Source organism: Chenopodium album, chromosome 2, assembly GCF_948465745.1.
Source record: "Chenopodium album chromosome 2, dcCheAlbu1.1, whole genome shotgun sequence".
Lineage (NCBI taxonomy): Eukaryota > Viridiplantae > Streptophyta > Magnoliopsida > Caryophyllales > Amaranthaceae > Chenopodium > Chenopodium album.
In genome coordinates, this window is record NC_137835.1 from 8,309,682 (window position 1) to 8,326,908 (window position 17,227).

The 17,227-nt window shown below is 36.8% G+C and overlaps 4 protein-coding genes across 5 annotated transcripts; 2 read left to right on the forward strand and 2 right to left on the reverse strand.

The window, feature by feature from the left end:
* Positions 1 to 776: 776 nt before the first annotated feature.
* On the reverse strand, positions 777 to 2,279 carry LOC145567806 (uncharacterized). The gene has a single exon (XM_081627192.1). The coding sequence runs from the start codon at positions 2,277 to 2,279 to the stop codon at positions 777 to 779; it is 1,503 nt and encodes a 500-aa protein (XP_081483318.1).
* A 2,691-nt stretch (positions 2,280 to 4,970) lies between these two features.
* LOC145582160 (F-box protein At2g26160-like) lies at positions 4,971 to 6,246 on the forward strand. The gene has a single exon (XM_081639173.1). The coding sequence runs from the start codon at positions 5,095 to 5,097 to the stop codon at positions 6,244 to 6,246; it is 1,152 nt and encodes a 383-aa protein (XP_081495299.1). The 5' UTR covers positions 4,971 to 5,094.
* A 3,096-nt stretch (positions 6,247 to 9,342) lies between these two features.
* On the forward strand, positions 9,343 to 12,535 carry LOC145582173 (serine racemase-like). Of its 2 annotated transcripts, none has more exons than XM_081639181.1 (7): positions 9,343 to 9,481; positions 10,281 to 10,468; positions 10,630 to 10,716; positions 10,797 to 11,027; positions 11,167 to 11,240; positions 11,371 to 11,557; positions 12,063 to 12,535. In XM_081639181.1, exons 2-7 carry the CDS (start codon positions 10,293 to 10,295, stop codon positions 12,310 to 12,312), a joined length of 1,005 nt encoding a protein of 334 aa, XP_081495307.1. In that variant the 5' UTR covers positions 9,343 to 9,481; positions 10,281 to 10,292; the 3' UTR covers positions 12,313 to 12,535. The 2 variants fall into 2 exon arrangements, with proteins under 2 accessions (XP_081495307.1, XP_081495314.1); XM_081639188.1 differs by having other exon boundaries at positions 11,965 to 12,249.
* Positions 12,536 to 13,074: 539 nt separating this feature from the next.
* Positions 13,075 to 16,724, reverse strand: LOC145595191 (tubulin beta-8 chain-like). The gene is made up of 3 exons (XM_081651575.1): positions 16,208 to 16,724; positions 15,297 to 15,566; positions 13,075 to 14,111 (listed from the first exon to the last, which is right to left on the reverse strand). Exons 1-3 carry the CDS (start codon positions 16,599 to 16,601, stop codon positions 13,441 to 13,443), a joined length of 1,335 nt encoding a protein of 444 aa, XP_081507701.1. The 5' UTR covers positions 16,602 to 16,724; the 3' UTR covers positions 13,075 to 13,440.
* Between the last annotated feature and the right edge of the window lie 503 nt (positions 16,725 to 17,227).

Sequence of the window (17,227 nt, forward strand, 5' to 3'; positions counted from 1 at the left end):
TCATAATGTGGGAAGGCCGAGAGATAGGCCGAGAGTGAGGAGAGTTGACCGGGGTGGGGCTCGGTAGTGAACCGAATTGGATTGAAGGTGAAATAGGAGAGTGAGGTGGGCTAGGAGGTGATATTTGTGGGCTAGGCAGGGGGGTCCGCAGGTGGCTTGCGGTAGAAGAGTGAATTCCGCGGCCCACCTGCGGAGTGGACTGTAAGTCCGTGGGAATTGTGGGATTTAGTGGATTTGGGGAATTAGTGGGTTTTTGGTGTGGGCCAAGTGTATTAGTGGGATTTATGGGATTATTGTGTTGCAAAGTTTGGCAGTGAGTTTGCATGAGGAAATTGTTACTGTCATAGGAATCAAAAAACTCATAATCATTTTCTTTGAACTGCTGAAGGTTGGAGAAGGGGAATTGATCTTCAACAAATGTCACATGACGAGAAATAATTATTTTGTTTAATGATAAGTCATAGCATAAATAACCCCGATGATTAGAAGGGAATCCCAAGAAAACACATGGTGTGGACCTAGGTGCAAGCTTATTAGGAGCGGTGGCACTAAGGTTAGGGTAGCAAAGACAACCAAAAATACGAAGATGATCGTATGTGGGCACTCGACGAAATAAGATTTCGGTTGGTGTTTTATTTTGTATGGTTGTGGAGGGAAGAATGTTAAGGATATATGCTACCATATGCACCGAATAAACCCAAAAAGAAGGTGGAAGGGAGGCATGAAAGAGAATGGTTCGAGACATATTGTTGATTGTGCGTATAATTCTTTCGGCTTTACCATTTTGGGAAGAAGTGTTTGGAAAAAGGATAGAGGTCCCCCACACTATTGCACCTCGCTAGAATTGTCCCCGAAAGAAGGTCCTTCACAGAAAAACCGAGAGGGTCAAACTCAACAGACACAGAATTATCACAAACAAATTTCCTAACAGAAATTAAATTCTTAATAATATTAGGAACATGTAAGACATTTTTGAGTTGGAAAGGTGGAAAGGGTGAGGGAGTGGATGTAGTGCCATAGCCATGAATAGGAATACGTTTGCCATCACCAACTAAAATAAATTGAGGAGTGCTCAAAGTAAACAGTTTAGAGAGATTACCCGAGTCACGAGTCATGTGTGAAGTAGCACCCGTGTCCATGTACCATCCGTTGTCGGGACTTTGAAGACTCATTGAACTGTAGGCTTGCCCCAAATCAGTAGGTGACATAAGTTGTCCATAACCGGGTTGAGCTGGACCGGCGTAATAGGCCTGCTGTGGTCTGGGCCCTAACAAGGACGGCTGCTGGTATCCACGAAATTGGGCCTGGCCCGTTGGATAAGGGCAGGGTGGTGAAGCCCACTGCCCTTGTTGCTGCTGCCAGTTGGGTTGACCTCCCCATTGAGGGGCTTGTTGTTGCTGTTGGGCCAAGTGTGAAGGCCCAGTGGACTGACCTTGCTGCCCCTGTTGCGAATTATTGGTGTTGCCTCTCCCACGGCCTTTCCCCTTCCCCTGCTTTGGGTTGCCGCGGCCACGGCCTTTACCACCCCTACCGCCGCCGCGTTGCTGGTCGGCCGCTGCGGGCTGGGTGGTGGTCGTCGGTTGGGCTTGCGAACCTTGGGCCACAAAAGCTTGACCTTGATCTTTTTGCTTGTTCTTTCTAGTTTCCTCCAATAAGAACATGGACCTTGCCTTGTTGAAGCTCGGTGTTGGTTCGGATTGTGACACAATAGCAGCCACAGTGTCATATTCACCCTCAGTGAGTCCGGCAATTAATTGCATAACCATCTTTCGATCGGAGACCGGGCAATCAACATTAGCTAGTTGATCCGCAAGAAGCTTAATGTGCTTACAATAATCGCTCATGTTTGCATAGTGCTCGAGTTTCGCGTTAGCAAATTGTTCCTCTAGGTAAACAGCCCGAGTATGCTTATTGTCATGAAAAATCTCCTCGAGACGGGTCCATAATTCTAGAGCTGTGGCACCCGGCTTAATTATAGTTTGGACTAGGTCCTTAGAAATAGTTCCATAGATCCAATTTTTCACAATCGCATCAAGACGCTTCCAAGTTTCATCATCAATTCCCGCCGGCCGAGAAACCTTAGCGTCAATGTGGTTTTGAAGGTTGTAAGCACATGTTTGACATTGAAAAAGCTCCACCCACGTAGCATATTGGGCTTCTTCTTGATCAAGGGTAACGCTCATGAGGTTTTTGATGTGAACGGTGAAGGCTGGATGAAACGTGTTTGAGGGAGGAGGAGGAGGAGGAGGAGGAGGAGGAGGGGTATCACCGATTGCCATGGAGGGAGACGGAGAAGGCAGCAGGTTGATGGTGGTGCACGGCTAGGGCACGGCTAGGGTCCTAGGGATCGAATTAGGGTGTTGAAAGAGAGAAAAAAATGAAAACCCTAAGAGGAATCTGATACCATGTAGAATAGTGTAATTCTCCTTAGCGGAGGCTTTCTCATTAATTGAATATATATAGGATTTACCACCTAATCATGAGATAACCTAAATTACACAAAGATATATTTTACATAATATTAACAAGATAATATAAACATATTATCTAACAGATATCAACGAGAGACAATGACATAAAAATACGGAGTAAAATATTGGCAAAGGATAAACATGATATCGAAAAAAAGTAGAGAGAAAGACAAACTCACCAATCAAATTGGGACGCCGGACTGAGAACGGTGGTAATAGATTGAGTTACATAAAACTCGTAATAAGAACATTTAATTGTTGAATAATTCACAAAGTAAGAGCATTTGTATCGAATGTTATAACAGTGGAAGATGGTTGGTTTAATATGCATTTATACTGGATAATAACATAAAAGTAATTATGAAGGAGCTTTATTGTTTTGACTGTGTTAATTGGGGAAATAAATTCCAGTTTCTCATGGTGAGAAACGAAATTCGTTTCTTATAGGAACATTTTCGTGAATAAATCAACAACTTTTTCATTATTGTGAGCTTTATAGTTGAATAAAGTTGTTGATTTATTTACGAAAATGTCATATGAGAAACAAAATATGTTTCTCACCATGAGAAACTGGGACATCCTCTGTTGATTGGGCTAATTGGTATCTCCACTGATTAGGAAGCTTTGGCTTAGTTGATTGTCATCTTTTTAAGATTTTATTAGTCTTAGAATGGCTAATTAGGTCTTGACCGGTTGATTAATATTAAGGGCGTGTTTGCATTAGGTTGTAGGTTTAAACTTTCTTCCCTTATTTATAATTTTTACTGTCTTTGCGACTCTTTTGAAAATAAGATAAAAAAGGCATTTGACAAACTCCAATGACATTGGCAAAATCAAATCGGCTCAAGTATCTAGACTTAAGCCAATATTATTCCTAATAACAACGTTCAATCTAGAGCCTTTTTTTAAGATTTAGGGCCTGTTCTCATAGGCTGAACTCGGCTGAATTGAATATTTTATAAGAGAAGGAAATTAGAAGCTGAACTGAACTGAACTGAAAATAAACGTATGAGAACATACCCTTAGCTTATCAACTGATTTGTTTTCTTATATGACATGATAAGATTCAGTTTATCAAGCGATTTGGATCCATGTAGGACATGATTCTTCATTGATGGATTAACGAACTAATTTAGGAATGATAATGAATATGGATTTTTCTTGCCTTACTACTTTTATTGATCTCTTTTTTTTTTTTTTTATCATTGCTTTAATATCTTTTATTTTATTACGTATTGCAAGTGTAATAGCATAAGAAGCAACACGTACACACCACAACCACAGCAAGATGAACTAGAGAGAGAACAGTTCATTTTGGTTGTTAACCTCCTCAATTAAATGTTTTCTCCTACAACTATTTAGCAAAATTAATTAACTTGATTTTGTTGATTTGTCATTTTGTCTAATCAAAGTTTCATACCTAAAACTAAATCAATAAAATCAGCAATCAAACTATGATTTGAAGATTTTAGGGCTCTATGGTAGTGGGTTGGCATTAGAGGCGGGAGCTGTGAGATGTTCTTTTGTGATTTTTATTAAGCTAAGATTTAGGGCTCTATTGGATAGGAATAGGTCAAGTTGGACTTCTTCGTAATCTCTAATTCACATTAAGGGCATGCTTGGATCGAGGAAAATGTATTATTAAGGTAATAAAAGTCAAACTAAGCAAAATGAAAGTAAATAGAGAATGATGAGATAGTAATGGCTGGTGTGCTTGTAAGACAAATTATGTAGTGACGGTGTATGAGGTGAAGAAAAAGGCTCATTTTGAGGGTGTGTAACAATTACCCTCATTATGAGGGTAATAATTTCTCCATCTCTTTCTTTTCCTCATCACAGAACAACTACCTTATTTCGTTTGTAAAGACCATACCTCCTATTAACAATACCTTTACTGACTTATGTTTTTCAATTTTGACTTTTATTACCCTCTTAATATATTATCCCCATTCCAAGCATGCTCTAAACTCTATTACTTTTTTTTAGAGTCATAAGGACATGTGATGAGATTCGATCTCAAGATTTCTTGGGACTATAAGGGAAGCTCTAATCCGTTAAACTATCCTTTACTCTCACTCTGCGTTACATCCTTTCTACAAAAAAAAATAATATTCAGTAATTAATTTTAGTTCAGTAAAAAAATTTCAATTCAGTAAAAATCAATAACTTAAACGAAAAATATAACTGAAAATTAAAAATAAATTCAGTTCAGCAAAAATAATTTTAGATGAGTAAAATAAATAATTTAGTAAAAATAATTTAAGTTTGGTAAAAATAATTTTAATTCGGCAAAAATAAGGCGAAGTAAAATGGCTTCGGACACTCTTGTTTAACGGTTACCATCTTAAATAAATTTTGACTAGTTTGAATCTTGAAAACCTATAATTTAAAGCCCAAAAGCCCTAAAAATAACCCACGCGGCAAACATAACCGAATTTCCGTTATCCCCCACCAACAAAACCGTAATCCCCAAGTAAAACCTTAATCCCCATTTAAAATCCTTGATCCCCAAGTAACACTTTAAACCCTACCCCTTAAATACCTCTGTTTTCCCCTGTTTCAAACTCCCCTGTTTTTTTTTTTTTTTTTCCTCCTTCTTTCTTCCATTTCTCAAATCATAAAAATGGTTAAGTCTCGTACTCACGATTGGTCAGAAATAAACAAAGATGTCCTATCTTTGATCATAAAACGAATCAAAAAACCATCTGATCACATTCGAATCAGCGGTGTATGTTCGTCTTGGAGATCAATCGCAAAGTACAACCGCTACACCTTATCACACCCAATCCCTGGCCTCATTATCACCGTTCCACGTAAAACCCATCACCGGAAATTCATCAATTTTCCACCGTCTGATCAAATTTACCACAATATCAACGTCCCCTGTTCTCACCGGTGTTGCGGGTCTTATGATGGTTGGCTAGTCCTCACTATAGACAATCATAGCTTGTCTAATTCTATTTATCTTCTTAATCCTTTCATCAAACGGCGTCGTTGGCTTCCAAGAATTTCGGAAAATGTTGAAAAGGCGCTTCTTTCTTCGTCTCCTTCGTTAGACTCAAAGTGTGTCGTTTTGATACTTTATGAAGTACGAGGTGCTGCGTTTTGTAGGGTTGGTGATGTTTCTTGGACTAAGTTGCATTTTTTGTGTCGTGAAGATGAATGTGGGTTTTCTGATGGTTTGTTCTTTAAGGGGAGATTTTACGTTGTTAATGATTATGGTAAGATATTCACTTGCAATCTTGACCGTTGCTTGATTAAGGAGATTTCATCTCAGCCGTCCGATGTGTCCAAATTTGTAAGGCAGAAGTATTACTTGGTTGAAATTAAAGGGGAGCTTTGTAGGGTACTTAGGAAATTTCAATTTAATGAAGCATTTTATTACGAAAATGTCAGTGATGATGAGGATATTTACAATAATGCCCCTAATGTGGATCCTCCGATTTCAACCCGGGAGTTTCGGGTGTGTAAAATGGATTCGGGTATTGGTAAATGGGTCGAGGTCTATGGACTTGGGGAGTATGCATTGTTCTTGGGTATGAATACTTCTATTTGTTTGTCTTTATTGGAGGTTAGTGGGATTGAAGGGAACAAGATATATTTCACGGATGATAGGCAAAGGAATGTGAAGGATTTCGGGTTTATTCGACCCGGAAATGATATGGGTGTTTATGATATGGATTATTCGGGTATCAAATCGCTTTGTTGGATGCAACCCGAATGGTTGAAGACTTCGGATCCCTCTGCGGTTTGGGTTGCTCCTTTGCCTTGGTAGAGAAATGTCACGCAAAATGTACGTAGTATTCTCTAAAAACATTTTTGTTTTGGTACATTGAATGCTTTGGTATAGTATAGGAAGATTCATGTTATAGTGCTTACCATTTTTGGAAAATCCATTTTTGGTGTATGTAACTTAATCTCGTAGCTAGGTGGATTGCTATTGTATAACTCACATTTTTCATTTTTGTTTAATACTTGTAATATGTATGAATCTTATGATTCTTTGTACTATATTTTCCCAAATAATTGAGAAATTTTGAACCTTTTTTTTTTTTTTTTGATGAATTTGGTATATTGAAATTCAATGTATTCTTGTCATTGTACTTGAAAATGCATAAGAACAAGTATGCAAGTATTGATCACAAACTTTTATATGTGGCTGGCCACACCATGTGGCCAGCCACAATACATAAGGCCCAAACGCGCGTAGCCCATACATGTAACGGACTTCGTTAACGAGCCATTAACGGCGTAAGGCGCTTCATCAATTTTTTTTAAAAAACTTCCAGTCTTTTCTCTTCACTTCTTTCTCCTTCATTTCTTCTCTGCTCTTCACATTTAATTTTCTCTCTCTCCTTGTTCTCAGTTTCTTTCATTGTTAATTTCCTTGATTCTCTCTCCTCTAAATTGTTCTTTTCGTTGATAATGACTAAAATCAAGATAATCTTCCCCAAGGGAAGGAAAGGATCGACATATACGCTGAACTCTCCTACTTCTGATATAAATCAAACCCTAATTTTAGTAATTTTTCGAATTTCCTGTCATCTATGCTCTGCAATTTGAACAAGCATCGTGAGATTGTTTTGGATGATGTGAAAGAATTCGTGAGTAGAAACCAAGCAATTTATGAAGAATTACTAGAGAATGAAAAGAAACAAAAGGCAGATGAAATGGAGACTGCTAAGAAGATGTTGGAGGAGCTTGCTAATGTAGAAGATACAACATAGTTACTTTGTTCATTATGTAGGGATTACTTTTAAAAATTACAGTGTACTTGTTTTAGGGGTTACTCGTTGGTTTTATTAGGGTTACTTTTTAGTGTTATAGGGGTTAATTGTTGGTTTTAGAAGGGTTACTTGTAAAGTTTTAGGGGGTTACTTGTTACTCGTAATTTATTAGGAGTTACTTGTTAGTTTTACAGAATTTGCTTGTTAAGTTAGAGGGGTTACTTGTTAATTTTTGTTAGGTTTCAGGTATTACTTATTAGTTTTATAGGGGTTACTTGTTAGTTTTACAAGGGTTACTTGTTAGGTTTACAGGGGTTACTTGTTTATTTTAGGGGTTACTTGTTAGTTTAACAGGGGTTACTTGTTAGTTTTATAGGTATTACTTATTAGTTTTATAGGGGTTACTTGTTAGGTTTACAGGGGTTACTTGTTTATTTTAGGGGTTACTTGTTAGTTTAACAGGGGTTACTTGTTAGTTTTATAGGGGTTACTTGTTAATTTTTGTTAGGGCTACTTGTTAATTTTTGTTAGGGGTTACTTGTTTATTTTAGGGCCGGGGTTACTTGTTAATTTTTGTTAGGGTTACTTGTTTATTTTAGGGGTTACTTGTTAATTTTTGTTAGGGTTACTTGTTTACTTTAGGGGTTACTTGTTAGTTTAACAGGGTTTACTTGTTAATTTTATAGGAGTTATTTGTTATTTTTTATTAGGGTTACTTGTTTATTTTAGGGGTTACTTGTTAGTTTAACAGGGGTTACTTGTTAATTTCACAGGGGTTAGTTATTAGTTTTACAGGAGTTACTCATTATTTTTAGGGGTTGCTTATTAGTTTAAAAGGATAGTTATTATTTTTATAGGGGTTACTTGTTAGTTTTACAGGTTACTTGTAAATTTTAATGATGAAATACATAATAAACCGTATAAATATAAATTTTGATAAAATTACCTTCCAATTTGTTGATTTCCATTTCCAGTTTTATTGCTTTTGGGAAGTGTGTCATTGCTTTTATATGTGAGAGTGAGTGCGTGTATGCGTTAGAGTGCTGCTCCATTAAATTCTATTAAAGTCATTTAGTTCAGCGCGTCCACTCCGTTAATTTGGCTGACATGGCAGCAGGCCACATGATGTGGCCTGCTGCACCAAAAAGGTGCCGAGTATTGATATATGTTGACAAAGTATGGCAAGAATCATATTCAATTGACCCCGTCCCCACCTTTTTAATGAATTATTGTACTTGGTGTTGGAAATAAATGCATGTTTAAGTGGTAATTATTTTTTTGAAGATCATACTTTTATATTTTTAAATATAGTCTTAGACAAAATTTTAAGCAATTTACATACATAGTATATAGTATCAACCTAAAATTCTATGATTTCACAAGAATTCTATAAATAATTCGGTGAATTTGTTGTGTAAGCTCCCGGATTTTCATCACCCCAATGGATGTTCAATATTTTATTGGTAGCTCTTTACAGTTCACATAGTAATACTCTCAATTTGTAATGGGCCAAGTCCTTCAATATGTGCAATGTTGTTATCCACTTGGGCCATAGGCCCTTAACTCTTGCAAACTAAATGAAAAAGTGTTAAGTTCTTAAACGCCTAAGTTAAATTTGGGCTTTACAAGGCCTATAGTCCATTAGACCATCATAGGCCTTAAATGATTTTTTTTTTTTGTTTTTTTTTTACTCCTCAACAAATGGTCCAATAAGGCACGAAAATATCATACACAAGGTGGTTCACATGAATATGCACTTTATCTAAAATGAATATAATCCTTATGAGTTATGCATAATAAATTTGAATTCGTGATTCGGATCAAAGTAATTTCAACTTTCACATATAAGAATAGAGCTTTGGTATTTTTTTTTTCCGATGAGAAGCTTGGGATTGATTAAGTGTGAACGAATAATTTAAGTGAAATACTTTATCACGTACTCCATTTTAAATTGTTATGGTTAAGTTTTACTTTGTATAACTTAATCAATCCGTTTATTATTTTTTTTATCCGTTTATTAAATTATTATGGTTAAGTATTAAAAAATAGTACTCCCTCCAACCCTTAATTACAATTATGGCAAAGAATTCATTAAAGAGCTTAAAAAAAATGAACAAACAAATCAAACACTCACAAAGTCACAAATCACAATCTATTCAAGATTTCAAGTACCATGTTGTCTTTTGCTCAATAAAATCCATGGCATTTATTTTCTCTCACTAAACAACTGCAAAACCAGTGCCACCATCAACGGCGTTTAAGCAGCCGTTAATCAATCCCCATGTAAGTCGTCTCATCCCATTTTCTTTTTACCCTTTCAATTGTAGCTAATTGATAATTTGACTTTAATCTGTTCAGTTAAGAAATTTGCAAAGTTACAAATTTTAATTTTTAAAAATAATTAAGTCTGAATTAAATTGTTAAAGAATGATGTCTATATGAAAATGCTGTATATAGTGTATCATGTGATTCATGTCATGTAGTATGATATGTTTTTAGGTAAAAAGAGTACTTTGAAACAAGGCTTTAGTTTTATTGTTGATGATGTTGTTTAGGGAGCCAATTGGTAAAAATTGATATTCATATATGTAATTAAGTAATTAAGAAGCAATTAGATTTGTTAATTGCAATTTCTGGTTAAAACCCATGTCAATCCATACCTTTGAGTTGAATCATTCTTGCATAAGTTTCTATACACTGATGTATGTATGTGTAGCTCCATTTGAGGTTATTAATGGAAGGAGACATTATATTTTTACTATGGTGGTGATGTTTGTAGAGTTGATTTGGATTAAACCCAAAAAGATGATTAAGACTAAGTATTACATCGAAATAGCTAACCGATGAAATAGGAGTCTTGAGGAAGATTAAGTGGGTGGAATTGGAATTTTGGATAGAGTGGCTTGTTGAGTTCGTCGTACATTAGCCATAGGAAGTGTTGGAGCAGATTGATGAAGTGCCTGTCTTCTGGAGATTACATGTTGTCTGTGCAAATGTACATAATCTGCATTTACCAGTATTGAACTTTTGATTCTGTTCCTGGCATATTAAATTCATGTGTTTGTATTGGATATGCATACAGTGTATCAATACAATGGACACAGGGAAAGGCAATGGAACTGATCAATACGCTGCTGATCTTTCTTCCATCAAGGAAGCCCATGAGCGTATTAAGTCTGTCATTCACAATACTCCTGTCTTTTCCTCTGATACTTTGAATGTGATGGCTGGTAGGAGGCTGCTCTTCAAATGTGAATGCTTTCAGAAGGGGTGAGGAGCTTTTATTAAGTTATTTGAGTGCGTTTACAGTTTGAAATTTCAGATTCTAACCTACACAGTCTTCAATTTTGAATGTAGAGATTAGTGTCTTATATTAAGCTGGCAGAATGATTCTAACGCTTCCATCTCTACTTGTCGGTATATTACCCTAGAGGGGCTTTTAAATTCAGAGGTGCTTCAAACGCTGTGCTTTCACTTGATGAGGAACAGGCTGCTAAAGGAGTGGTAACTCATAGCAGGTAAGTCTTTTTACTTAAATTGATGCATTTGTGTTAGTATCTGATTTGCTGTGTTAATATCACCTGACACTAATTGGTAGCGGCAACCATGCTGCTGCATTGTCCTTGGCTGCACAAATGCGGGGAATCCCTGCATATATAGTTGTTCCCAGTAATGCTCCAAAATGTAAAGTTAAGAATGTAATCCGTTATGGAGGTGAGGTAATCTGGTGTGAGCCTACTTTTGAGTCAAGGCAAGTTACTGCTGATAAAGTACAGCAAGACACTGATGCTGTTCTTATACATCCATATAATGATAGCCGCATTATAAGGTACAATCTTATTTAAAGTGTTTGGTTTTGGTAATTCATCTTTCCATATTTCTGTGATTGATTATTGGGGTTGCTTTATTGCTTAGTCACCTATGAATTCGCAATGGCAATTGTAAGTTTGTAACTAGGTTTGTTGCAGTGGGCAAGGGACGATATCACTTGAACTTTTGGAGCAATTCCCTGAAATAGACACCTTAATTGTTCCAATAAGTGGTGAGATCTTGGAACTTTGGAAGTTCACCTTTTTTTTTTTTTTTTCCTTATAATTATATTCATGCTTCTGGTTGAAAGTAATCTTAATCCTCCAGCATTGGCCAACAGATTTCAATTTGGTTTTTTGTAGGTGGGGGTCTAATATCAGGTGTGGCACTTGCTGCCAAATCAATCAATCCATCCATTCGAGTTCTGGCTGCAGAACCTGTCGGAGCCAATGATGCAGCTCTTTCAAAAGAAAAAGGCAGAGTAGTTACATTGCCTCAGACCAATACAATTGCTGATGGACTTAGAGCTTTCCTTGGGGATCTAACCTGGTAAAGGCAACTAAACAAGCTTATTTCATGCAAACTTTAAAATCTAGCATTTTTTAAAAAAATTAGTATTCTTCGTGTTAATGTTTGGAAGAATTGAATGTCTTTTTTTACTTCAAGACTAGCCATGTTCATGCCATATAATTACAAATGTAGCCACTTACAGTCTAACATCTTCTTTCCTACACTTTTGACATGAAATTATAAATTTCATGTCTTTATCTACCTCTTAGGATCAATTGTGCATGCTAGATTATTCACTTATCGTTGGAAATAATTTTTCTTAACTATCTTATGGAAGCAGCAGTTTCTCATTGAGTGCTTCTTAATGTCCTTGCTAAAAAAAAGTGAGACAATAATAATGAGATCTTTGTTGTTACGGTAAATCATCAAATTATTTATGTATGCAGGATCATTTTTCATTCCCTCCCTTCAACCCCACCTCTACATTATGTTTCTGCTTCTTTCCCTTTGTTGCACTCTTATGGGTTATCTTTGCTGGAAATAGGCCCATTGTTCGAGATTTGGTGGATGCAGTCATCACAGTAGATGATAAGGAAATTGTAGAAGCTATGAAACTTTGCTATGAAATTCTCAAGGTAGCAGTAGAACCCAGCGGAGCCATAGGTCTTGCTGCTGTTCTGTCTGATAGCTTTCAGCAAAATCCTTTGTGGGCAGATTGCAAACATGTAGCTATTATAGTTTCTGGAGGTAATGTTGATTTGGATGTGCTCTGGGAAGCGCTGAGCAAACGATAGGTGATGGATGTAATCCTGGAGACATGTCTGCATTTTGTACATGTTCTAGTTAACCAATTGTTCAATCTTTCTGCAAGGATACTGCGGGCAGCATAGGAAATATATAATTGATGTTTAATGTTTGGCATGAAGACTGAAATTAGTCATTTGAGCATTTGTGCACTTTCATATGGGAAAGTGTAACATGTTTGTGAAATAAATCGAGACACTTCATTCCTAAAAAGTTTTCTACTTCCATAAATGTTCAGTATACTGGTGAATTATTCCTAAAATAGGAAAAAAAACATAAATTAAAAAAATTGTTGTCACAATCCCAATAAAAGATGCTAAAAGTATGGAGTAATATTATTTCGTATCTGAGCATGTTCATTCATTGTAGTAGGCATGCCCATGAAAACTCTTCAGTTGAGGATTCATAGCCTCATAGGCCTTCCATCGACTAATCGTGGTTAAACAACCTCGTACATGAAATTTACCAGTTCTTATCGTTAAGCGTGAAGCCCTACTCGTGGCAAATTTCTCACAACTTCGCACATTAATCCTCAGTTGTAAGATCACCGAGACACAGACTAGTGTTAATTCAATTACAGTACACTTTACCCAATTAACCGTGCTGAGGCTTTTTAACAACTTATCCTTCAAAGTTTTGGTTAGTCGCATCTATTCTTTTATTTGTAAAGCCATAAACTTTTTTACAGCAATAATACCCAAATCAACTTTGAAAAATGCTTCCAGAGCCAGCAAGAGGAGAACAATAATCACTTAACAAAAAGCAATCCACATCAGTCTAAACTCAATGCAAGAGATACAAAACCAACTCTTACGAGTTACGAACAAGGTGCAGCAGGCAGGTGAGAGCTCTGCACAAGATTCTCAAAAACATTGCTTCATGATACCACCCAATATCAAAATGTCATCAACCATGACACTGTAAGTTCACCTAAATTAAACCAAATTCTGTAGCCACAAATCCCACAAAACAGTACACAGATTACATCTTATCCAAGACAAAAGGTAAAATCTAATTATAATACTTTCAGGTTCTTGCAACGAATTGTATGTGTATCACAATTCACAAGTAGACAAGATGTCTCAAACAGTAAGATAGCGCAAGCTCGAATCTTTGGCCTAGTCCTGGTATTCCTCCTCCTCTTCTTCGTATTCATCATCATCGGCAGTTGCATCCTGGTATTGCTGATACTCAGAGACTAAGTCGTTCATGTTGCTCTCTGCTTCAGTAAACTCCATCTCATCCATCCCTTCACCAGTGTACCAATGCAAGAAGGCCTTCCTGCGGAACATGGCAGTGAACTGCTCACTCACACGACGGAACATCTCCTGAATGGAAGTTGAGTTCCCAATGAATGTCGAGGCCATCTTCAGGCCTGTAGGTGGGATGTCACAGACAGTGGACTTGACATTGTTTGGAATCCACTCCACAAAATAGGATGAGTTCTTGTTCTGTACATGGATCATCTGCTCATCCACCTCCTTCGTGCTCATCTTTCCACGGAACATGGCAGATGCAGTGAGATATCTGCCATGCCGAGGGTCAGCAGCACACATCATGTTTTTGGAATCCCACATTTGTTGGGTAAGTTCAGGGACAGTGAGAGCACGGTACTGCTGGGATCCACGAGATGTAAGGGGTGCAAACCCAACCATGAAGAAGTGTAGACGGGGAAAAGGAATGAGGTTGACAGCAAGCTTCCTAAGATCAGAGTTTAGCTGTCCAGGGAAGCGAAGGCAGCAAGTAACTCCACTCATTGTAGCAGAGATAAGATGGTTCAGGTCACCAACTGAATGATTAAGGCATTTTACAAGTCAGTAGAAAAAAAAAAAGTAAGATGCTTATAAAACATTCTAACTTGTTTTAAAAAGGAAACAAAAAAGTCTGCAACAATCCTAGCATATGATTAGACATTCAGTTTTAAGATAAAGATACCATGGATAATCATTACCCTAATAGCTTTAAAAATGAAAAGTACAACATTCGTAAATGCTTCTCTCCTTCTCAGAGGATTAACAGCCTCCTCTGTTCATAAAGTGACGGCCTTAAACTAATAAGGATTATGCTAATTAGTTGCAACATGAAAGCATTTCGCCTCTCAGGTGTTTTACAACGCTTCTCACAAGTTTACAACTACCACGGAAAATAAAATATGAATAGTCAAAGCTCACAAGTGAGACAAAACAGATATTCATATTATATAAGCTTAATTAAACTAATGTAACTTCCCCATTAAAAAAATTTACAACAAAGGCCTGTAAGTCACATGAATGTCCATATAGTCGGTTATGCCTTAGAGGATCAATAGAATAATCAATGTTAAAGTCCTAATGTCATCAACATAAATAAAAGCAACAATACAAAATTTGCAGCCCCAGGGCCCAAGCAGATAACTTGATGCTTAAACCAACTGATATGATGATACCAGTCCTACCAACAAGCTATTGATATTATTTTCTACTACAATTGGAGTGCCCACCAAAGCCCATGTGATATAACAACTGTAAAACATACAAACATCGAGTGACAATGATGTTTGGATCCTATCCACAACCACCATATAGTCATAACTCATACTAAACGAAAACGATATTATCTTAACTTGTCCCATCTCTTTTCCAAGTGAAAAGGCTGAAAAACCCTCTTTCTTTAACATTACTCCATTTAATTGGATACACATTATGAGATTTATGACAACGATACACACAACACATCATGTGCAATGGAGATCAACTATCTAAAGCTACAAATCCATCAACCTAATATTTTAAGACACAATAATACTTCAAAGTAGTTGCAAGCCATTAATTATTAGTGACAGCTTGACAGGATTTAGCATCCAAGTTAGTAAGTCCTGGGAAATAGAAGATAACTAACTAGCTTCAGTCAATTACAAGTCACAAGAAGTCAAGAATTCAACAATTATTTAAAACATTACAAGCAACAGATTAGGAGAAAGGGCAATGTGGCTTACAGCTAGGAGTCGTTAGCTTCAAAGTGCGGAAGCATATATCGTATAGGGCCTCATTATCAAGCACCATACACTCGTCAGCATTCTCAACGAGCTGGTGAACGGATAGTGTGGCATTGTAGGGTTCAACCACAGTATCGGACACCTTAGGAGATGGGAAAACCGAAAAGGTTAGCATCATTCGGTCCGGATACTCTTCTCTGATCTTGGATATCAAGAGGGTACCCATACCTGATCCAGTACCTCCTCCTAATGAATGACATACTTGAAACCCTGCATTTGACAAACAGAACAATAATCTAAATCAATACCAACCCATTTAAATTCCATGTCCAATGCAGAATCTGTTCAATACTTGCTAACATCAATAAATTCATTTGAATCAGCAATTTCTCACTCTTGACTGAAACGTTAACCAAATTCGATAACCCATTACCCATCTCCAACACACGGGTATGTGTCCAAGTATCCGACTCAACTATTGTGAAAATTTTCTCAAACTAAAATTTCATTCACAACATCACACAACAATTCATTTAACTCAACATTATTCAACAGAACCATAAACAAAATCACCAGATTAACACCAAAATTGTGTAAAAATAAAAAAAATAATAAATAAATAAATAAAAAAAAAAAACTCATTTTTTTTTTCTGGGTTATTTTATCGATCACCAAAAACAAAAAATAGTAATGACTTGATCAAACATTTTCACAATTTCCCCAACATCAATTATTTACTAAGGAATAACAAAAGAAATTTTACCAGATTTTGAGAAATTCTTTGAAATTGATCAAAATTATTAAACAATTCTACATAATCCAATTAAATGCAAGGATTAAACCATATTAAACAAACCCTAAAAAAACCCCAAAAAAAAAAAAAAAGAGAAAAGGCTTTAAAGAAGTAGTACCTTGAAGACAATCAGAATTCTCAGCTTCCTTACGAACAACATCAAGAACAGAGTCAACAAGTTCAGCACCTTCAGTATAATGACCTTTAGCCCAGTTATTACCAGCCCCAGATTGTCCGAACACAAAGTTATCCGGTCGGAAAATCTGACCGTACGGTCCAGACCGTACACTATCCATAGTACCAGGTTCAAGATCCACCAAAACAGCCCGAGGAACAAACCGACCACAACTAGCTTCGTTGTAGTAAACATTAATTCGTTCGAACTGGATGTCTGACTCACCGTGGAACCGCCCTGTCGGGTCGATTCCGTGTTCGGCGCAAACTACTTCCCAGAATTTGGCTCCGATTTGGTTCCCGCATTGACCCGCTTGAATGTGGAGGATTTCTCTCATTTTCGATTTTCCGACGTTTTTTGGTGGGAAAAATGCGACGGAAATGTGGGAGAAAGTGTTAGGGGGGGGTTTTATTTTGGGGGAAATGAAGGGGTTTTATAGAAAGAGGGAATTTTTATTTTGAGTTTTTAAATTGTTTTGGATTTTTTTTTTTGGGTGGGTTTGACTGTTTGAGTGTGGTAGGGTGTATGATTTGTAGGGTGAGTTTGTTATGTATGATTGTATGACGGGATATACGGTTGTTGCGTTACTACAAAGATAGATGGTCACGTGATAGTGGTGAGTCGCGATCACGTGAAGAAGCATACTTCACTATTCATTGTAGGTATTGGAAAAATGGTTTAACAATTTCAATTTTAACCGATTTTCTCTTCTTTAAATATTGGGAAATACGTAGTACTTACTCAGCAAGATTCGAATTCATACTCTCATGTGAGAAATCACTAAATAATCTCATACGTTAAACCAACTTAGCTGTGAATGTTTTACACATAATCAAGGGGATGGCCATGGTCTACCCCAACCACCTCCTAATTCCGCCCTGGTTACGGAGTAGTTATTTAGTGATAATTGTCATTGATGTGTGATTAGAGTGTGTTATTAATTTATCACCTTGCTTTTCTATA